Below are 23,201 nucleotides of genomic sequence, written 5' to 3'. Positions count from 1 at the left end.
TTCCCTTATCATGCCTTGTCCCCTTGTGTACCATTCTTGAAATAAAATTCCTTCTGCTTCCATTCATCACTGCTCTTTGAAATCCTTCCCTTCCTTCAAGGCCCAGCTTATGGAGTTGGACATGTGTCCCATGTAGCTTTGACCATTTACCTCAACTAGAATTGATTTCACCTGCTAAATTTCTTCTCATATTTTTCACTGCCCCAGTCCTTTGTACATGTGTTCCTATTTCTCCTGTATTCTAAAATCTAAACAAATGTCTGATTTTATCTTTATTTCCCTAGGGCCTCACCCTCATGTGTGGGTGGGTTGGGGTAGAAGGTTCCTTGTACTTAATAGCTGCTTACATGGTGGCTGAACCTTAATTTAATTTACTAAGAAATATGAAACTAAATAAAGTAAACCACTTCATAAATTGCTTTGTTGTTTTAAAATATGATATTATCATATCTGTGAAACATAGTCTTGAAATTGTCCCTATGAATAAAAGTTGGGTTTTTGAAAAAAAAAATGTTTTTCTCTTTTCCTAGGTACAGAGGCAAAACATACAGGGCAGTTGTGAAGATTGTACGAACATCTGACCAAGTAGCAGATTTCTGCAAGAGAGTTTGTGCCAAGCTGGAATGCTGTCCAAATCTGTTTAGTCCTGTTCTGGTTACTGAAATCTGCCCAGAAAACTGTTCCATCCACACCAAAACCAAATACAGTAAGTCTTAATTGTGGAACTAGTGTAAGCCATTATCTCTCCCTCTCATCCCTTCTTCCTACCCCCCCCCCCAAAAAAAAAAAAAAAACCCTACACACACCATAATTCGCTCTTCTTATTTCTAGTTATTTTCCAGTAATTTTTTACAGGAATGTCTGAGAGATAATTCTGTGGGAGTGTCTGTTCTAAACAGATATTAATGGTTTGAGTTGGGATGAGGGTTTAGACCAAACGGATGATTTTATTATTTTAGTGAACTTCCTTTCTTCATTGAAAAATCAACAACTGCTTTGGGTATGTAGAAGAAAGTGAGAACTTGAGCCTAAGTCTTTCTGATTCTGGGGCCAGTTCTTTATCCACTGAACTATACTGCCTCCTAGGCATGTTCTATTAAATAGAATAGTAAGTGAGAGGGATGATGAGGAAGAGGATGGAAGTTATTCCAAATCAAATAGACTCTCAGGAGGTTGAATGATTTAGAATATTTTGTGACGTCAATGTATAGCATAAGGAAAAGAACTCTTTTGTTGGTGTCCGGATTGACATACTGAGTGGTGGTTGTGGTAGTAGTAGTTGTATTCGTCATGTCTGTCAATATAAACTACTTGGCCAAATGTTTTGGGGGACATAGAGCGTTTCAGAAGCAGTGGCATATGCTACCCAGAATGGCTGGACTTGTGCAGGAGTGTGTGCTCTCAGTAAGTGGCCACCTAGAGCCAGGTGTTCCCCTACAAAGACCAGCTCTTGTCTTGGTTCTCAGAGTTATCTGTTAACAAGGCCAGGAGCCTGGGAACCATGAAAATGTCACAAATCAGTGATGCTTATAAAAGCGGATGGGCATCAGATATGGTTTCTAATTGAAGCTGCCATCTGGCATTGTTACCCACCCACCACCATCCCCCAGGTGACTTCCAGCTCAGCCAGTCTGTTCTGGCAGATGATTAGCTCTAAGAGAAAGCAATCTTTACCAAACTGGACTGTCACCTTGTACAACTCCTTCTGCAACCCCACTCCTATCTACTTACCTCTCTAAGCTTTTCTTCCTCTCTTCTTCGAATAATGTTCATTCCAGCTGTATCAGGCTACTTATTGTGCCTTAGACATATCCCCAAACATCTTACCTATGTGGCATCATTCACTTCATCCTTGACTCATAGAAATCCTCTCCCACCTTCTGAGGCTAAACCTAAATGCCTTCTCTTCAATTAATCTTTCCTCTCTTCTTTGAATTCTCACAGCACACTGTACCTCTTTTAGGCATTTATCACATTTTGCTTTATGTTAAGCAGCACCACTGAGTGGTAATGCAGAATGTACTTTCATTTCTGTTCCCTCCTTTCTTCTGGAAGGGGCAGAGTGGAATCTCACCTGTGCCTTGCCTATATTACCTTTGTTGTTATTGTTCAGTTGTGTCTGACTCTTCATGACCGTATTTGGGGGGTTTTGGAAAAGATACTGGAATGGTTTGTCAGTAACTTCTCCAGCTTACTTTTCAAATGGGGAAACTGAGGCAAACAGGGTTAAGTGACTTGCCTGGGGTGACACAGTGGCAGAGGCTGAATTTGAACTCAGGTCTTTATGACTCTAGGCCTGGCACTCTATCCATTGTACCACCTAGATGTCCTTACCTACCCTTACATATCTTACCTATGCCTTTCCCATTTCCACCAGGTTCTCTTTCCTTTCTCACATCAGAGGCTGATTGTTTAATGAGTCATACTCATTACAACCTCTGGTCCATACAGTCTCTTTTTCTGCTGTTTGATGAATTTTTGTATCAGATGAAATGTAATAGTACAATCACAATAGCTCAGAGCCCCCAGTTTAAAAAACAAACAAACCTAACCTGCAGATAGAGGTTTGGCTCTGTTATACTTTAAAGTTTTGTATATCTCTGGCTAATCTCTAGTATTTTTATGTTTGAGGTAATATCAGGGCTCAGGAAACATTGAGGTAAACAAAGTGAGCAGAATATATCATATCGTATTACTGAACAGTCACAGAGAGGGGAAGTTGGGGGAAAAGCAAAACTTGCTAAGAATATCCCTGGACCTTTAAGTAGTAGCCTGAATCCTCTCTTCTGGGATGCTTACAGGGCCTTGTGTCCCACCTCTATTTCTCCCTTTTCTGACAGCTCAGGATTCTTTTCATTTTCTACTTTAAATCGTTATCACTCTGCTGGCAAATCTTTCTAGCTCAGCTCATTAAGGACTGTGGATACTGTTCCCTGCTGCTGCTAGTCTTCAGTGCTTACTATCCCCTTTCCTTCCTCTCTGTTTGTCTCTTGAAGACTGTGTGTGTCCCTTTAGTACTGTAAGGCATGACTCAGATCTCTCTTCATTTCAAAGATCAGCAGTCCTAAGTCTCTCTCAGGGTTGAGAATGGATGCTTTTCCCTCCACAAATGCCAGAATTCCTATCAGTTCACAAAGTCGTGTGTATATATATCAGAATGCATATATATAAACACATATACACATGCATAATATCTTATAAGTTATTTGTAAATATTTATAATATGTAATAATTGTTTATGTCTTTTTCCCTTATTAAATTATAATATGTTCTAGAGTAGGGACCACATATTTTTATCTTTATATTCCTCTCAGAACCTGGCATGATGGCTTATATATAGAGAAAGCTTAATAAATGTTTGAATTGAACTGAATGTCTGTAAAACTTGGTCTCTCTCTGTAAGGTTACAGTGAGTTGTAAAAGGGTTTTAGTACTCACAGTATTGTGGTCCAATCAGCAGCCACCCTTAGTGAGTACAGCAGGACGTGACTGAACACTAAACTTGGCCTCTGGTATTGAGAGGAAAAACAAGCCACTCTTTCCTCTCAGGCTTAGGGAGGAGAAAGCAGGCAACTGCAATTAAAATTAAATACTATTGAAAGTGAAATTAAAGATTTTTCTAGGTCTGGCATTATAAGCTGCAAAATCTTTTAACATCCCTTGGGTCAGCTCACAGTGAGTATTGCTGATGGCTGAATTAAATTTATAAAGAGCCAGAGGGAAGATGATAAAACAATCTTTGGATGGAATTTTGAACAATAAGGTACAACAGTCATTGAATCCAGTTCAAAAGCTTTTAAAGATGCCATACTTCTTACTTCATTCTCTAAAACCAACCTTGATTTCTATACTCCTACTTCCAAAAATCAGATTTTAACAGATTTGGAATGCCCAGTTTGGAATTTCCCAACATAAATAGATACTCATTCATTGGTATCTCATTCATTCAGCTAAATAAATATGAGGTATTGTTCATGTAGCAATAGTTTATGCATGCTCAGCAACTTCTGTCCCAGGAGAAATAGAGAGAAAGTGCTTTATAATAATTCCAGGTTCTTGAGGGATATTTTGCCTCTATTAAGAGTCTGATCCAAAGATGATGATAAATCATATTTATATAATGCTTTGTTTAGAATCTTATAAACACAAATATCGTCCATATGAAATTTTCCACTGTTACTCACCTGAATCAGTAGGGTTAAAATTATTTGGTCTCATTTACTTCCTTAACTGATGAATATTGGTCACTGAATGACATCAATGTGGATTAAATTCTAGCTTGTAGGGAATCATATAATTCAGAAAGAATATTAGAAATCACATAGTCCTACCTCATCATCTTACAGACCAGGGGTTTACGGATGTCTAGATTATTAGGGGAAGATAATTGCACCTGAAGTTGAAATTTGGAGAAAGATTTGGGTTTTTCTCTTGTGGCTCCTCCATCCACAAAATTTTCTTTGCTATATTTCATTGTTCTTTTATAAAATGAGAACCACATAATGGGACAAATGAGATTCTGATTAATTAATGAGCTCTCTTGATCGTGACCATAAGTATTTCATTCTCAGTAGTGATTTTAATTGAGTAATTGATTATGAATTTAGTTCATATTAATGAATACATTATTCATCAGTGATGATCTAAGACACCTATTTCTTCCTGGAACGTTGGCATTTATACTGATGACTACTCCTTACTATTTAATATGTCAGACAACTGAATTCTCTATTCCATTGAGTAGTTGAGTTGGAAGGAAGCCAGAGTTTCTAATAATAACAGCTAATATTTTATAGCACTTTAAAATTTGTACCATGCTTTACAAATATCACCTTGTTTTGTCCTCATTAACCCTGGGAGGTAAGTGCTATTATTATTCCCATTTTTCAGATGAGAAAACTGAGGTAGCTGGAGGTAAGTGACTTTCCCAGGATCACATAGCTAGTAAGTGTTACAAGATGCTTTGGCCTGTGCCCCTAAATCAATACACATTTGTTTTGCTCAGATTAGGAAATGTAGCGGAGGTCTCTTCAGGGACACACTGTATGTCTGCCCTCCAAAATGGTACCAATGGTAAGAATACTCCACTTGATAGAAATTGCTGTCACAGGAAACAGTATAAAGAACTTAGAGTGTCTATATACTGATGACAATTTTTAGCCTTCCACCATCTGACCAAGACCAATGAAAAGATATGCCTTATATCCTTTAAGGTATTTTTAAAAAATTATTTCTTATGAAAAATTAGGATTTTAGTTGGGACTTAAAGGAAGCCAGGGAAGTTGGTAGGCGGGGCTGAGGAGGGAGAGCATTCCAGACCTGGAGGACAGCCAGAGAAAATGCCCAGGATTCATCATCTCTACTGAATGTAGAGCAAACAGCATGTTGGTAAGTAAATTATTTACTGGAAACTTTTTGTTCATTCAGTTTTTTATTTCACTTTTCCTAATAGCTTATTATTATGGAAAGAGAAGGAAGATTGTCAAACCTCCAATTGGAGAAAACAATACTGAAATTGGGCCCCCTAAGCCAGCTAGGCGAAGGAAGCGACGGAAATCCATTTTTGTGCAGAAAAAGAGGCGATCCTCCACAGTAGACTTTGCGGCAGGATCAGCAGAGGTGAGTGTCTCTCCAAGAAAAAAGAACCTTATCAGCCTACATTTGATAAATGTGATTGAGAGGATTGCTACTGCTATGTACATTTGCTAGGTGTGATTGTTTCATTAAAGAAAGGATGGGGGCGGCTAGGTGACACAGTGACTAAAACGCCAGCCCTGGAGTCAGGAGGACCTGAGTTCAAATGTGGTCTCAGACACTTAACACACACACACACACACACACACACACACACACACACACACCCAGCCGTGTGACCTTGGGCAAGTCACTTAACCCCAATTGCCCTCCAAAAAAAAAAAGAAAGAATGTTGTCTGTTACGCACAGATAGCCATAGGTCATGGAGGAGGCACAGAGTCCATGCAGGTTAGTAAAGTGCAGCATCTCTATTGGAGATAGGGTTAAAAATCTTGCTGAGTGTGAGAAGAGCAGCGGTGATGAAAACTCAGTTTTTCATGCATCCTTAGCCTTCTGTCCCATGCTAGCCACAAAGTTCTCTCTTTGTGTCAGGAGAGTGAAGAGGAGGATGCGGATGCCATGGAAGAGGATACGGGGAGCGAGGAAACCAGCTCGGAGCTTCGGGATGACCAGACCGACACTTCCTCAGCCGATGTCCCCTCCGCCCGTCCCCGGAGAGCCGTCACATTACGGAGCAGCACAGAATTAGACCGACCCCCTCCAGTGGAAAGAGCCAGGAGAAGCCGTAAAGCACAGACGTTCTCCTGTGCCGAAGGAGAAAAGGGCACCCAAGTCAAGCAGGAGAGGACAGAGGTGAAGTAGTATCCCCCAGGGTAGGCATGGAGAAACCTTTTCTAAAAGAGTGCTCACTCTTTGGCCTGGAGAAGAGGAGGGTGAGGGAGGACGGGATAGCGGTCAGCGAGTATATGACGGGCTGATGAGCACCACAGAGCCCCATGTGGCAGATTTAGAGGCAGTAGTTGGAAGGAACAGAGAGGCAGGTTTCATTTCCATGTAAAGGAAAAAATCAAAGCAATTGGAGATTTCCAGAAGTAGACTGGGCTGCCTCAGAGGGAGGGGGTCTTCGGAAGGATGCTGCTTGTCAGGGATGCTACAGAGAGGATTCCTGTTCCAAGTACGGGCTTAATTAGATGACCCCTGAAGTCCTTTCAAAGAATAGGATTATGTTAGGAGGTTTGGAACATCACCACAAGTGAGAGGAAAGAGTCACAGGCCTTCCTTTGAGGCTTTGAAAATGGAAGAGACCCCATTAGTCTGTAGTGGGTTAGATGTCCCAAACACCCTTTGACTCTGGGGTGACAGAATTTTTTTCTGGCCCCATTTCGATATTTTTGTTTGTGACCTCCTCGTATTGGGTTCTCTTTTTGTATACAGAATTCTCTAAGTGGTGTTGTATGCCTCCCGTGGACATATTTCAGGGAAGTGGGATATCAGACTTCAGAACAAGCACTGAACAGGAGTGAGGGCATGACACTATTTGCCGTTGTCTGCACTTGCCGTGGCTTCTGCCGCCATCAACTAGCAAATCATCAATCTTCTTTGTGCCAGAATTTGCTTATTTATGTAGTAAAGCTAAAATTTCTTGCCTCTTTATTAATGTATGCTACATTAAATAGCCCATGTGTATGCTTTTTTTGCTCCTGTGTCATACGCTGAAAACATCAATCCCTAAAGGCACGATGCTGACCCTAGTTATGATAATGTATTTAAGTAAATTGCTCAATTAAACTTTCTGGCTCTACGGGCTGGAGAGAGTTAATGTAGCTTCCAAAGGTACCTTACATACTACCAGTGCCTTATATTTGGGAGGGTTTGGCTCAGTGGTTTTCAGAATTAAGGAAGAGCATTGCCGCAAATATTTATCATTTCCTTTTACTCTTTTTCACCTTTGGATTCCTGTAGGAAGTAAAACATGAAGAGGAAGAGAAACTTGTTCTGGAGAGTAACCCATTAGAATGGAGCGTGACAGATGTTGTAAGGTTCATTAAACTGACAGATTGTGCCCCCTTGGCCAAAATATTTCAGGAGCAGGTATGCTACCTTTTTTTTCTTACTCGATACAGGAGATGCTTATTAAACTTTTTAAAAATTTAATTTAATCTTATTTGACCCATTTGTCAAGTATGTTTTAGTTGGAATTATTACTCAAGTGTGAGTTGGGCAAGGCTGACTCCTGAGGCCTGTGTCCAACTCAGACTCATTTCATGAGTCTTTATTTCCTTCTCCTGCCAACATGGACTGTGATATTGCTGCAACTTTTAGTGACTTATTAGTTCATTGCAGAAAGTGTGAGTACGGTATCTGTGAGCGCCTTGCCAAGAAGTTGTAATAACATCTTTGAAGATGGGCATTTTCTCAGCATTTCAACAGAAGAATCCTAGAAGTTTAGGGCTAGAAAGTACCTTTTCATTTTATAGATGCAAAAAATGAGACCCACACTTTTCTTAATTTGTTATATTTATAGCATTTTCCTTCTAGTCCCTTAAAATTATATCTTAAGGTTTTGCTAGTTTACCCCCAGAGAAAATAAGGAAATTTGCCTTCCTTGAAGGCATTTTTTTTATTACCACCCATGACTGACTTGCTAGCCTTATGTAAATGTTCAAATTTAAGCAAATGAATGTTTCCTTCCACAGTATATGCTCAATATAGCACATTATCTGTATTTTCACAATTTTTAATCACAGCATAATTTTCCTCAATATAAAAAGTAACTTTTACTTAAGTTTTCACTTTTAAAAAATACTTCATGTGTGTTTGTAAGATGAATAAAAGCACATTTTTAATTGTCCTTATAGAAGTAAATCAGAAAAAGGCCATTATGTCTCTGATTTGTGAGTATGGACATTTAAACAGTAAAGGGGGAAAAAGCTATCAAATTTTTGAGAGATTTGTGAGTGTCATGTTCTCAAGGACACCATAAAATGGTAGTCTGTTCTTCTATCTACCAGTGGGAAAAGTTCCATGGTTACATAAAGAGTCCCACCATTAGACTAGGAAAATCCAGGAATGAATGGAACATGAAATTTATTAGCCTATTCCTTCTTGTCCATGGTGAGGGCAGTTTTGTTATTGTGTTGAGTTTTTTTAAGTAGGAAAAAAATGTTGTGTTTTTTTTTCCCCTTCCCCTCATATTTTCAATTTTGAACAAAATGAGTGTTATTTTAATATGTTTAATTTAGCAGCTGGATATTGAAGCATCCATTTCTTGTTTTCATCTTAGTTTCTGCTCATTTTTTTTTTTTGGAGGGCGATTGGGGTTAAGTGACTGGCCCAAAGTCACACGGCTAGTAAGTGTGTCAAGCATCTGAAGCTGGATTTGAACTCAGGTCCTCCTGACTCTAGGGCCGGTGCTCTATTCACTGTGCCACTTAGCTGCCCCGCTGCTCAGTTTTCTACGAGTTGTAAATCAGTACAGAGTTATTAGTTCCCAGCCCTTCACCTAATCTGGAAAGCAGTCATTGACTTTGCAGTTTTATCAATGGCATTCTGCCCGAGTAGTAAATGTTTCTTCTTCTTTAAGTGCTATAGGGTGGATATAGAATTTCGGGAAATAGTATAGATGGTACTTGTTTTGATACTGATAACCCTGATGCATGCTTTAAACAAGATTGAGTCTGCCATACTTGGTTTACTATTAAAAAATCAGGCTCTGACATCAGGTTTTTGTTGATTATATTTTCTTACTCTTCTGCCTGGAATATTCTACACCAGTAGAAATGTTTAGTGTCTGTCTGTTACAGAAGCCCAAGTTTCAAAATCAAGGGCTCTTAATTTGGTGTTCATAGCTACATTTCAAAGGGATTCATGAACTTTGATGGTAAAAAAAAAAAAAGGACATTTTTATTTTCACTAATCATTAACCTTTAATTGAAATGTAGTATTTCCTTAAATTATGAATTAAAATCCAAGGATTATTGGGTATATAGGCTTCGTTCACCTGACTGCCAAAAGGATGCAAGACACACAAGAAAAGTAAAGAATACATCTAAATGTAGTCTACTTTGTGAAATTTGGAGCATGGAAATGGAATAGAAAGTTTTGAAGTTTACTAGGCTAATCACATAAAACTGAGTTCTAGGATCCTGACTTAAGAGACCTTAGGGAATAGTAACTCCATCATGATTTATAAACTCAAACCCACATCCTCTGATTCCAAATTCAGGGTTCCTTTCTGCTTTGCTACATTGTCTTTATTCTTGTCCCAATTCTACTTTCAGGGCCATTACTCACTGGGTTCTATGGATTTCCGTTTCTTCCCTCATGTGGCCCTTCCAGCTTGTTAAAAAAAACTTGGGTCCATTTACTGACAGTAGAGAATATTAGGGGTTTTCTCCCATTGAAATGGGAAGATAAAATAACTTTAAGGGATGGTATGTTTATTCATATTTAGAATCAAGTTTAATATTAAGCATTTTGCTTATCATAGTAGAAAGCTGTTACCTACTGAGCTTTTAATGTAAGTGGGCAATTTGACCCTTTTTTTGTTCAATTAGATCTTTAATTACCTTACTTAACTAATTAGCTAGCATTAAGGCAAAGACATTTATCGGACTAAACACTAAGACCTTGATTTTACTGAGGCTTCCAACTGGTGGCCCTCAGATATTTTAAATGAAGCATATGATATCTCCCTAGGCCCTAGTAGACATCACAGTTTTAAAAGTAGAATAGTCATACTCATTTATAGTTCTTGATAGTATAAACTGACAAATTGTTATAAACAAAAAAGAAGCATTTGCAAGAATTGCATATTTTCTTTTTCGTTCTTAATGGTCATGCATATCATTTCATACTCCAAACATGTATATTTATATACCGACCTTTCAGAAAAGCTAAAATAGCTTAATCCTGGGAGGTCCATTTTCCAATATATTTTAATAAGAAAGATTTTTTGACAGGAAAGTTAGCTGAATATCTGATATCTAAAAGGGGAGAAGGGAGCAATTTCTACACCCTCTATTCAACTATATACTAATAATTGATGTTCAGCAGCCTTGCCCTAAGCTCTTGCGAGGCACTGAATCGTCTTCTGAATCCAAGATTACATTTCATTTAGGTCAAGCCACAAGCCATTTAGTAAGTATGTATAGTGCACCAGGAGTTGTGCTAATAACTGTTGGAGATACAAAAAGGTCCCTGCCCTCAAGGAGGTCACATTCCAGTGACAAAAATAATTATGTATACATTAGATATATTCAGGTAGAAGGATCAGATTCAGCAGTAGATTAGATATGTGGGATGAATGAGAAGTGAGGAATTGAGAATGACATGAAGATTACAAGCCTAGGTGATGGGAAAGATGGTGATTCCCTTTGACAGTAATAGGGGAGTTTGGAGGAGGGAACTGTCAGATCATTTTTAAGTTTTCCATTCTTAGCATCTAAGGGTAGTAGGCAGAGTAGACTCATAACAGAGATATAGCACGGGCACATGGGAAACATAATAAATCAGGAGGTTCAGCAGACAGAGTACTGGACCTGGAGTCTGGAAGACTCAGAGACTTAGTAAGTGTGTGACCCAGGAACAGTAAATTAACCTGTCTGCCTCATTTTCCTTATCTGTAAAACGCAGATAATAATAACATCTATTTTTAAGGTTTGTTGTGAGGATAAAATGAGATAGATTTTTAAAGTGGTAAATAAATGCACACCTATTATTAATGATATTAATAACACAAATAATAAATTTTTTGTCATATTTGCTTTGAGGGCTACTACTGGAGATATACGTTAGCCAACCCAGTTGTCATATATTTGCAAATGAAGTCAGGTGACACAGGTTGATGACATCATTAAATTACTATATAACCTTTTGTGGATAACTTTAGCTATCTGCTACACCCTAATAGGCATGTTCTGAAAATAAAATTAGATACTACAATTGCAAATATGCATTATAAGACACGATGTAAAGAAGACATTGAAGTTTCCAAGGATTTAAACTTATCGGGTTTGGATTTGGACTCGGTTTGTAATTTATCATCACAAATGCGGTCATATTTGAGTCATAGAAATGACTAGACCAGCCCCTTTATTTTACAGATGAACTGGCACAATCATTCCCTGAGGTCCCTTACAGCTGGAACAATCTATGACAACTCTGTATCTTTAGTGTTAGGATAGTGACTTCTTGATACATGTCATGCCTAGTGTTTGTCAACAATCAGAAAAATTAATAGATAGCACTGCTATCAACATATGTATACTCAGCGTTCTGGTTTGTTTATAAATCTGACCATTTTCATTATTACAGTGTGTTAGCCCATAAAGATGACAGTTTGGAGCTAGACCCAGTGATAAATAAATGATTCTTGTGTTTGGTCTTTTGTTCCCAAGGTTGTTTTAAACTCCATTTTGTACTAAGGATTGTGATCAGCTAAATTTAAGTCAGTTAAATTCTCAGACCATTACTCTGAATTCAGAAGTCTTCACACAGGCAAAATAAACTAATATCTTCCTGTTTATTGGTGGACATGAGCCACATCTTATATGTTAATTGAACTTGCATGATTATAACTTAGATCAGGGGTGGGGAACCTGTAGCCTCGAGGCTACATGTAGCCCTCTAGGTCCTCAAGAGTGGTCCTTTGAATCCACACTTCACAGTGCAAATCTTTATTAAAGGGATTTATTCTGTAAAGTTTGGATTCAAAGGGCCGCACCTGAGGACTTAGAGGTACACCATGTGGCCATGAGGCTGCAGGCTCCCCACCCCTGCCTTAGATCATGTTACCTCATGCTTGGGATAAGCTTGGAAATTTCAAAAGCCATGAAATTCTAATCACAATTGAATCACTGGTTTTCTCATATTACCAAAGGAGCAACCTAAAATCTCTTTGAGACTTGGTTATGAAGGAACCATGTTTAAAAGATTTTAGCGCCTCTATCTATATTAAGCATTTAAAGGGGGGGGGCAGGGTACGGAATCTGCATTGTGTTTTCCATGAATTGTAGCAGCTTCTTTGCTTGTCAGCTTCATAGTCTGTCTTGACTATAGTCATATCTGCACCAGATAAGTATCATGGGAAGGGAAACTGATACCACCACTTACCAAATCCACATTATGCTTAGATTTTGACATTTGTTCACAACAGAGTCAGTGCTTATCCAGTCAAAGAGTTATCTTAAATTTTTAGCGTTAAAGTTTACCTCTGAATTTCTTTACTCTAAAAGAATCCATATCTTTATCAGTTATTGGGGGGGCATCATATGTGTACTTTAGGCTGGCCCTAACAAAAGTTGTGAATAGGTGAAATGTGTCTGGTGTCTTCCTACCTTCCACTGCAACCCTCCCTCTGATTTTTGGTGCCTTCACACCTCTTCTGCCAAGGCCCTTCCTCCTACCTTTAGTCTACCTTGCTTCTAGCTAGCTGCTAATTAATCCTACTTCATCAAATACTTAAGAACATCCCCCCCCCCAAAAAAAAAATTAAGACCCAAAGGACTGCCTTTCCACGGTGATAATTCAGGCCTTAGCAAGGCCTTGGGGCCATCACCAATCCTAGCAGCGACTGCTAGGCCTCCCTTGTGTGTGTCAAGCACATCAGCAGTAGCCGAAGTAGTATCTGCAGGAGATGCAAGTAGCTGAATCAGTGACTTTTTAGGTCTTCCATGACAATTTCCCATGACAAACCTTTTCTGACATCACCTCTTTGGGGGTATTCTTTGTTTCAAGGCACACAAAGGCTATGGAAATTAGAACTTTGCAGCTGATGAATAGGTTAAAATAAGACTTTTTTAGGCTATATCCCTAAATAAAGGTGAAAAATTCAAGCTCAGTCCTCTTGTAATTCCCATTGGATTCAGACTTGCCCAGAGCCCTCTAGACCTTCTCCAAATGAGGAAGTATTCTAACCTGGCCAGGGACTTAGCTTGGTTGGACAACACTGCTCCAGTTGAATTAACCATTCCTTTCCCTAATCCAGAAATTTATAACCTAAAGTCCAGAAACTTTCTCTTTTTAAAGAACGATTTCATTATAATTGGTTTGCTTTGCAAATACTTTTATTTTGTGCACTTAAAAACATTCTTCTTAGAAAAGCCTAGATTTGATCAGATTGCCAAAGGAGTCCTTGATACAAAAGAATTTAAGAACCCATATTCTAACCCTTGTTTTCTTCTGCCAGGATATTGACGGCCAAGCACTTCTACTGTTGACGCTTCCCACAGTGCAGGAGTGCATGGAGCTCAAGCTGGGGCCTGCTATCAAACTTTGCCATCAGATTGAAAGAGTTAAAGTTGCATTCTATGCACAATATGCCAACTAACTTCAACCCTTTCCATCTTGGAAGATTCCTGCATGGGGGCGGGCCATTTGAGGACAGGCTTTCTTCTGCCTGCAGACATTTGAAACTGAAGCACTAAGAAAAATCTCAGTGTGAGAAAGACCCAAACTTCTCAACCAATCTCTGACCCTCTCCTCTGCATTTATTTAATATGTCTGTTTTTAAAGCACACTGAAATACCACAGCAACTGCTTTCTGAGAGCATAGCTTGCTGTTTTCTATTGTGGCATCCCATGATATAGCAAAAGCTTGGGGAACCTTGCTCCCCTTTTCCCACTAAACCCACAGCGACTTCTGATTGAGGTTTCCTACACCTTTTAGGAGAAAGGTTAGGAGTCAGTAGTGTGTTTTTCTTCAGTTATGTGGGATACCTACCAGGCAATTTTTTTAAAAAAGAACTTCAAATAAGCCTCAAGCAAATTTGCCCTCACTCTTTTCATATTGAAATGTGTGTGATCACATTTTCAAGTGATTTTTGCCATTGCAATTTGATCCTAGTGATCAACACATTTCTATTACATTTGTGACACATGAGTGTTGATAAATATATATTAAAGCAGGATGTGATTATCAAAAAGACCCACTAATCCCTTTAGTTTTGTCAGTGCTCTTACAAAAAGTGTGAGCGCAGGGAAGGAGAGTAGGAATCTAGAAAAAGTCTGCGGAGACAGTGTTCACAACTCCTAATGAAATGAAGCTTTGTCCCTTTAATTTGTCTGTAACCAGATCAGAGAGGGGGTTCTTATAATTCCCCTAAGGAAGTTGAACTATAGGACAACATATTGAAAGGAATTACTTAAGCATCCCAAAATAAGGAAATGGAACATTTCAGATAAGGTGTTATTTGAGACTTGTGTCACAGACAACCTGAAATTCCTTGGGGTAGAGTTCCACAGTGTGTTACCTATCAGCTTGGCGTAGCTTTATTTTGGTTAAGTAGCCCAGATTTCACAGATCACTTCAACATAATGAGTGGGAGATATAGCAATGATTACCGTAAACCAAAGCCCTCTGCTTTCTACTCACTTGCTGTCCATTCTCTTAATGGCATTATCTGGATAGACAAAACTAGACTCCCATTACCACTACCACCACCACCACCCCCAGTAACACAGTAGCCACAACTCCATCCAGATCCCCAACCTGACCACTTGGAACATTTTGCAGATATTAAGAATTAAGAAGTAGACCAACTATGTAGATCTCTATGTAGCTCCAGGATAAGAGTGCTCTGGGACTAAAAGAATCATCCATGAGATCCAATCAATAACTCAAGCATTCATCAAGACAGGGTAATTTCTTAAAGAATTACCTGTTGGGATTTTAATTGCGATTCTTTAGAAAAATATTTGAAATGAGTGACAAGACCTAAATTACGCAGAAGCAGAGCTCCACAATGATAGCTGCACAACTTCAGTTACTGCCTTATCCAAAATAACTATTTTGATCTTTCCCCACCCAAAATTTGGTCTCAGCACTGGCAGTGTATATAATTATGATCTGGGCTCACTCCTCTGTCCTCCATGGGAATATTTCATTGGTCAAACTTTGTCTGACAAGTCAGATTAGAAATGCTGGCCTTTATTCAGCATTTTGGGACTGGCATAGACAAAAGTGAGGAAGTTACGTGTGTATCTCCTGCTATTGAGATGTGTTTGTCTCAGCCTGAAGTTAGTGTTTACAGCCATGTTATAAACCTTTAACGAATGAACTTTTGTGTAGAGAACCCTGATGGACCATCATGTAGAACAGTGCTTGTTGACATTGTAATGCTAGAAAAATGCCTTGTGATGCATCATTGCTTTGTAGTAGAGTTTTACTGAATTCTCCAAGCTAGTTTTGACCTCCCTTTGGGTCTCCTCCACCTCCTTGGCTCAAAATACTGTTATCACGAAGTTAAACATTGCTGAGAGATTTCAAGAATTCTGGCCTTTTCTCTGTGCAGATTTCTTTATGATCTTTTCTCTCTGGCCTTTTCTAACCATGGCATTTCTGTTTCATTTAAACTCATATGAAGGAGTGAGCCAACTGCACTACATTTTACTTTGAGTATTCATATCAACTTCTCTTGCCCTTTCCAGGAAGTGGCAAGGGATTGGAGATGGAAGGGCAAGACCTCACCATGACCAATGGGTGTGTCAATGCAGCCTGTAAATCAAAGCTGGGCTGGTCTCTATCTGCATGCTCAGCCTTGGTTTGGCACTACATGCCAGTGATTTTCTTTATCCTTATGACTTAACTTTCTCCCCATATTCTCTCTGCCAAACAACAAGAGAGGAATGGGGTGAGTGTATTGTTGACTCAACCTTTGTGTGCATATAGGAGGAGGAAGTAGACACAGTCTCAGAGTCAAGCCCATGACTGGTTTAATTAGATTATCTTCCATTGTGACCATCCTCACAGCTCTTGGGAAAAGCAAATCATTTTAGGACTACAATGTTCAAATAAGTGGGGGATTTTTGAAGCTTTCTTCTCTTTAGTTTGTGATGCTACTGTATAGCACTGGCCCCTTCTCCCCCACCTATTTCAGTGAAATTGCTAATATTTTCCAGAACCTTTGATTATTGAATTCAGTGTGAACACTTTAATTTCCCTAAATTATAACACAACTACCATCACTCCACCCCCCCCCCAAAAAAAAACCCAACCCATACACAAATACATCTTTAGACATGGTTTTTCCCTGTTTCTATTAAATTGAAAAAAGTTCCTGAAGACCAGTTAAATTTTTCCTCTCTACCACTGCTAATTAGAAGGATAGTAAAACTCGAGTCTACCATCATCACCATTCTGGCCATCTCACAAACTTCTAACTAAAGTCTTTTTTTGGCCCCTCTCAAACTAATAGGTATGGTCTCTTTTTAGTCAACTGCCCTCCAAAGAGTGCTTTCACTTTGTTCCTCCACACCATACTTTTGCAAATAAATTCCCCCCAAATACTTTGGTCCTATGTATATTACATAACTCGCTACCCTTAAAACCTGACAATTTCCTTCCTGTTCCATACAGAGACAGTCTATGTGACTTAGTAAACAAAGTAAAAGTCATAGACTATGTTGCAGGATTTGGTTTCTCCTCCCTCCCTCTCCGTGTGGACTGTAGCTGTACAAAGGAAGAAATAAGGGAAATGTAATTTTAAGAAAATAATAAATAATGGGAATAATATTGTCATGGTAAAAGATTCTGTACAAGAGAATTCACTAATATTCTTTTACAGAATAAGCTCCCATGGCATATTTAAAACATGATGTGTAGACATAGAGTTTAAAATTTCCTGCTTCTTTTTCTCTCACCACCCTTCCCCCATCCCATCCCCAGACTACACTAGAAAACTTTAATTCTCAGTTGCTCCTCAGTAAGTTATAATGATCCAAGCCTGTGGTGCAGGCTAATACTTAGCTTTAGGAAATGAATCATTTTCTGCCCTTCAAGGATTGAGTAGAATTTCTTAATCTTTCTCTTAGAGCTGTTAGGGTTAAGTCAGGCAGAACACCAAGTCTTGCCTTCATATCTTGTAGCAAACACACCATTCTAATATGTTTTTCCTTAAGCTGCCACATTTTGGAAGCCCTAGGGGCTTTCATATTTTTTTTAAAAGAACAGTTTATATCTGTGTTTATATAACTGAAAATGAAAAAAAAAACCCAGTGTTTAAAAAACCACTTTGCTGTGATTTGAATCGTTAGAGTCACTTTTTGACGAGACCATGATTTTTTCCTTTTTTGCAAAACTATTAGAGGCTGCAGATATTTGAAGGGACAAGATAAAGCGAGACTTCCATTGTTTCTAGAGAAGAAATCTTTGGAGAAACATAAATATTCTCATTTTCTCTTTGGTGCAATAATAATTCAGAAGCAAATGAAAATTGTAGAGAAGTGGCAACAATGATAATATAAGATGTTCTCATACTAGGAATGTGCAATTTTTCTTATAAGAAAACATGCTCAAAATTAATGTCACCCTCCCTTTAAATTAAATAACATTTGCTGTGGTTAAATTCTGCAGACCATGTATTTTCCCACTTTCAACCATCAGAATCATAGTATGCTTTGTGCCCACTAAATATTTTGGTTTGAATCCTAATTAGTCTGGTTTGAACCACTTACTTTACCCAAACATCTTTCTAACACACTAAAAATGCCAACACATGATGCTGCTTTCAGTTCTGGCCAAGTTTTCTCGCATTTGTTCCCTTATTTTAAATGCTACTTAGTATGATTTTCCAAGTTATCTCCATCTAATTTTTCTGAAACTATCAGTGAAAACAGTTTAGGTCAGATAACAGTGAGAATTGTAAGCAGTGCCAAACCTTAACCAGGATTTACAAGGGTCCCATATGGGTGGAAAAGATGTATTGAAGAAAAAAAAACCTTGTAGAATGACAATCTTTTGCTAAAAAACAAAATAATAATAATAATTTGTATGCTGGGAAATTGAGACATGAAAAAGGACAGAAAAAATCTCTCATTTATTGTCCGAAAATGGGAAATAGCATGATGTTTAGAAGCATAAACTCTTTCTAGTGGCGAATGTTGAAAGCCCTTTTGCTGTTTTGCATTCCAGTTTGAATAGTTTGTATTGAGATTTGATTCATATGTTGTGTACTTTTTGGTGTGTAAAAGAGAAAATTGATGGTGTTTTTACTTTTGAAATTTGCAGGACAAAGGGCATGTTGTTAGTTTGCTGTAAGATTGTATTCTGTATATATGTTTTCATGTAAATAAATGAAAATCTATATTCAGAGTTATATTTTAATTTTTATTCTAAATGAAAAAAAATCCCCTTTTTACTTGAAAAATTGTAAGCCACATTGTTAATAAAGTAATAATGAATACTATATTCACTGCTTGTGTCTGACCTATATCTGGAAGATGAGTAATGACTGTACTTCTTTCTTTCAAATGACTCATCTCTTCATGATAGTTTTTGTTTTAATACAAAGTACTATGTACAAGTTAAAACAAATATCCAAGAGCCAGAATTCAAGGATGTTAATTTCTTCTGCCAAAGCAAAGTATATGTATGACCTTTCATGATTACATATCAGTTCTGGTCCTGATTTGCCAAGGACATAAAACCTGGAGAAATTGACAGCTCTTTTTGGTGTTGGGTTCATCAGTGTGTATTATCAGATGATTCTACTGCTGCCTATTAACATGGAACTGGAACAAGGGTGAGTTAAGTAAGCATCTGGGTCTAGGGTCTGCTGCCACCACCACCATCAACTGTCATCAGGTTTGACATTTCACTGTTATTAAGTAAAGAATTTTTATTGGCTTCTGCATTATTGTATGAAAGAGAAAATGAATGTATATTTCCAAAGATTTTTTTTTAGAAACTAGTTATCTTACCAAAGAATGGCAGCCCATTTGGAAGTATATAGGTTTCTAGTAGATAGCAAACTTAAGATAAGCCAAAACCAAAAATTCACCCAGCTTCTCTGAAGTCAGAGCCAATAACCCTAATGATTTTGAATGGTTCCTTGTTTCAATTAGTGCAGGATTTATTGGCCACTTTATATATGAGACACACTGTGTGTGTGTGTGTGTGTGTGTGTATTCCACTGGTTCAACACCTGCCTGCACATCTAATTTATTTCTTGGGTTAATCACTGACCCCTCTCTGTAAGATGGAGATAATGCCTACTTCACTTCATCCTGGTTAGGATTCCTCCTGGTTTCTCTACCAGCACATGGGGATAGTTGTTTTTTTTTTTAATTTATGTGCTACTACTTTTCATGATTCTATATGACATTTGTCACTAATAGAGTATCCAAATTAGACATTGTATTATTCACTTCATTATGGTTAGGATTAGATAAGGGTACGGATATAAAGAAAGCTAACATGTGGCGGTTAAGGAACAGGCTTTGGAGTCAAGAAAATCTGGGTTCTAATGTGACCCCTAAGTCATACTGATTGTATAATTAAGGGGGAAATCAATTTCTCAGGGGTACTAGGAAACTCTCCAAGTCAGTTATAGATACGTTGCTGATCTTCATGAATGAAGGGAATTTCCACACAGGAATTGAAATCTCAGGTCCAGATTATTTCAAAAGGAAAACGCTTTTAAAAATTAAAGCAACTATTTAAATGTGAGGCATCTCCTCCCCCCCCCCCCACTTAGTCCCAAAGGTCTCTTTCCAGTTTGATCAATTATTTAGGTTATCTACCCTACCCACATTCACAAGGCCATTGCCTTTTTTTGTCCTGTATAGTTTGAGTGGACAAAAAGAAAAATCCCTACTGCTACTACTGTTATTTTACCCAAGTTCTGTCTAAGAACATAATCAATGTTTAGTAAGTGATTCAAAGACCACCTAAAATATATGCTTATAAGAACACAGCTTTCACTGAGTATGATGCAGATTGGACATTTTGTCAGTAAAGAGAAAATATAGCCACAGCATAATAGATGGGTTGCAATGATTTATAAGGAAATAATTCCATCAGTGGTGGTGGTTGTTTTTAATGTCAACCAAAGCCAGAGTTAGAACTCATAAAATCATTTTGGCTTTGGTTTGAAGTATGGGGCTCGTCATGCTTCTATGAGAGAAGTGTGTAAAAGATGCTTTAAAAAAAAGCCAAAAACCAAATCACATACATACCAACCTACCCTTCAGGTTAATTTGATGATGTCATTTTGATAATTTCTGGATTATGGTTATTACTGCTATCACCTTAGTGATCTGCGATGTGTGCAACTATATGTCATTTCTTTTTTAAAATTAATTTAATTTTAGTTCTCAGCATTCACTTCCATAAGATTTTAAGTTCTATATTTTTTGTCCTTCCCTCTCCCCTCCCCAAGATGGTTTGCAATCTGATAGAGACTGTACATATACATTCATATTGAACATATTTTCACATTAGTCATGTTGTAAAGAACTATTAGAATCAATGGGAAGAACCACGAGAAAGAAAAAAAAAAAGAGCAAAGCGTATGCTTCAGTCTGCATTCTGACTCCATAGTTCTTTTTCTGGGACAACTGTATGTATGCATATAAAAAGGGTTCTGATGGTATAAAAAAAATCACCAACAGTTTAGATATGCAAATGCTTACATGAGTAGTAATGTTCTAATGGAAAATTAATTTTCCATATAGCCTTTTTGGGGTGATTTTATTGTTAATATTGCTCCTTATTTTATGTTGGTTTTTCTACCAGCAAACAAGAATAGTTTTTTAATTTATGTGCTACTACTTTTCATGATTCTATGCAATGTTTATCATCAATAGAGTATTCAAAATTAGATGTTGCATTATTCACATCACTTCAATATTAGGAAAACTGAAATTCAAATCAGTCAGTAATTCCACGAATATTCAGATAATCCGCATTTCTACCTATCCTTGGTATTATGTGGATTTGATTCAGTCATTTCTTTATTATTTTAAACTGTATTAACTTCTTTATTCATGGATAGCTTGGTGCTTCCTTCTGCCTCTATCTGAATCTTGGGTCACTGATGTCTCACTAAGGACCTATGAATGGAATATATAGCCTTAGAAGAGTGTACCTTATTCAGTAGGAGCAGAGGAGTAATTTTGCTAGTATTATATGTACATGAAGATATATGTTTAATACACATACATATAGATATGGATTTCTGTTCATCTATAACTACGTATCTACATCTGTGTCTGGATGCATGTGTCTGTGTGTGTATGAAAATCCCCAAACCACAGGGTGTGTTTAATGGAGAATATTTTAGTAAATATTAAATAGAGGTAGGAATAAAAACTTTTCATCAGAAAATCTGGGAAACAGATCATAAGCCTGGCACAGAGATGAGATATTGAAATAGTAATGATGGGAATGGGGAGGAGGTGGGGTGAGAGGGGGCTTCAATTATCCAGACATCTGCTGTAGTTCCCTGCCAAAAGCCGAGCAATTAATAATTTTTTGACTTGGCTCTATGATAAGTTAATCCTTCAAAAAGTGGAGAAACCAATAAGGAAAACTTGGATTTTGGACCTTATCCTCAACAAGGAGAAACTGTTTCCTGGGATAGGGACCTTGAGAGTAAGTGAATACATCATCTTAAAATTTGTGATATAATAGGGGAAAACCAGAAGTTGTCTCTTATGTGCTGTAGAATTTTAGGAGATAAAAATTTCAGAGAGTTCCATTGTTGTTTAATGATATGAATAAGAATTAAATACCTACTCCAGTAAGCATCAGGTGCACAAAGCCAAAAAACAAACAAACAAAGCAATCTCTGTCCTTAAGGACCTTACCTTCAAAGAGATGTGCTGGTAAATGTTTAACAACTGGCTGGGGGGTGGGGGCAGGGAGTAGGTATGACAGTTTAATTTACATTCTTAACATTTTCTCTATCACTTCCTTAAAGTTTAGAGTCTAGATAGTCAATGAAACAATGAAAGCCCTGATTTGTAGAGTTTACTGTAAGTGTAAATACACTGAAAATTTAACAATTGTCTCTGGAATCCAATATGAACTGGAATACTATCTTGGTAATAAACCAAGGACAACTGTGTATGGGAAGGGGAGATCAGGTAAAGCCTTGTGCAGATGGGGGCACTGAATCAGAGACTTGAAGGCAACCAGAAAACAGGGAAAAGGGCTGATAAGGAGTTGAAACCCAAGTAGGAATATAGTATAAAAATGTTTGGCTGGGCCAAGATGGTGGAGTAAAAGCAAGAACTTGCTTCAGCTCCCACTCCAACCACTCCAATACCTGTAAAAATGACTAAAATTTTAGATCTACAGAGCCCCCAAAGTGACAGAGAGAAACAAATATCCCACTGAAGACAACCTGGCAGGCTGACAGGAAGGGTCTATCGCAGCAAGCTGGGAATGGAGCACAGTCCCATGTGGGCTGCACTGGCCCAGACCAGCAGTGCTCCAGGCCCAGGGCACAGACCTGCAGCACAGACCTGCAGCACAGACCTGCCAGAGCAGACTTCAAGAAAGTAAATCACTAGCAGCTGTGGCAGTTTCCAGACTTCTCAACCAATAATGCCAAAGAGAAAGTAAAAGGTCAGAAGGGAACTCTGTTGGAAATAGGTGAGAGAAGAGTGTGGTCTGGCCCCTGCCCCCTGGGGCAGTGGAGGTGGCAGCAGCTGCAGCTACTGCCCGGCTGCCTCTGGAGCTCCTGGCCTACAGATTGCAGGGGGACCAAGTGACCATTCAGAGGGGAATTGCTCTTGCTTTGACCTGTTTGTATCTGGGTCACAGTCTTGGGTGGCAGTCCTGGGATGAGGAGTGCTAGCATGCCAGAACTTGTGGTGTCTGTAGAGAGGGTACCTTCCTCATAGCTCTGACAACAGCTGTACAAAACCCCAGAAATTTAGG

At 38.3% G+C, this 23,201-nt stretch overlaps 1 protein-coding gene across 4 annotated transcripts in view; it reads left to right on the top strand.

The window, feature by feature from the left end:
• The window catches only part of LOC138176135 (scm-like with four MBT domains protein 2), a 311,257-nt gene extending 292,535 nt beyond the window's left edge, over window positions 1–18,722 (top strand). For all 4 annotated transcript variants that reach the window (XM_069106903.1, XM_069106904.1, XM_069106905.1 and 1 more), the window contains 5 exons: window positions 531–706; window positions 5,453–5,619; window positions 6,128–6,388; window positions 7,499–7,627; window positions 13,725–18,722. In XM_069106903.1, coding sequence (XP_068963004.1) covers window positions 531–706; window positions 5,453–5,619; window positions 6,128–6,388; window positions 7,499–7,627; window positions 13,725–13,865 — 874 coding nt within the window. In that variant the 3' untranslated portion in view covers window positions 13,866–18,722. The remainder of the gene's footprint in view (window positions 1–530; window positions 707–5,452; window positions 5,620–6,127; window positions 6,389–7,498; window positions 7,628–13,724) is intronic.
• Window positions 18,723–23,201: the final 4,479 nt, after the last annotated feature.

Source organism: Petaurus breviceps, unplaced genomic scaffold (genome assembly GCF_028583685.1).
Source record: "Petaurus breviceps papuanus isolate PSGF00001 unplaced genomic scaffold, PetGlider_PUasm1.0 81, whole genome shotgun sequence".
Lineage (NCBI taxonomy): Eukaryota > Metazoa > Chordata > Mammalia > Diprotodontia > Petauridae > Petaurus > Petaurus breviceps.
Note: the sequence above shows the minus strand (reverse complement) of the source record. Positions and strands in the feature narration are given on the sequence as shown.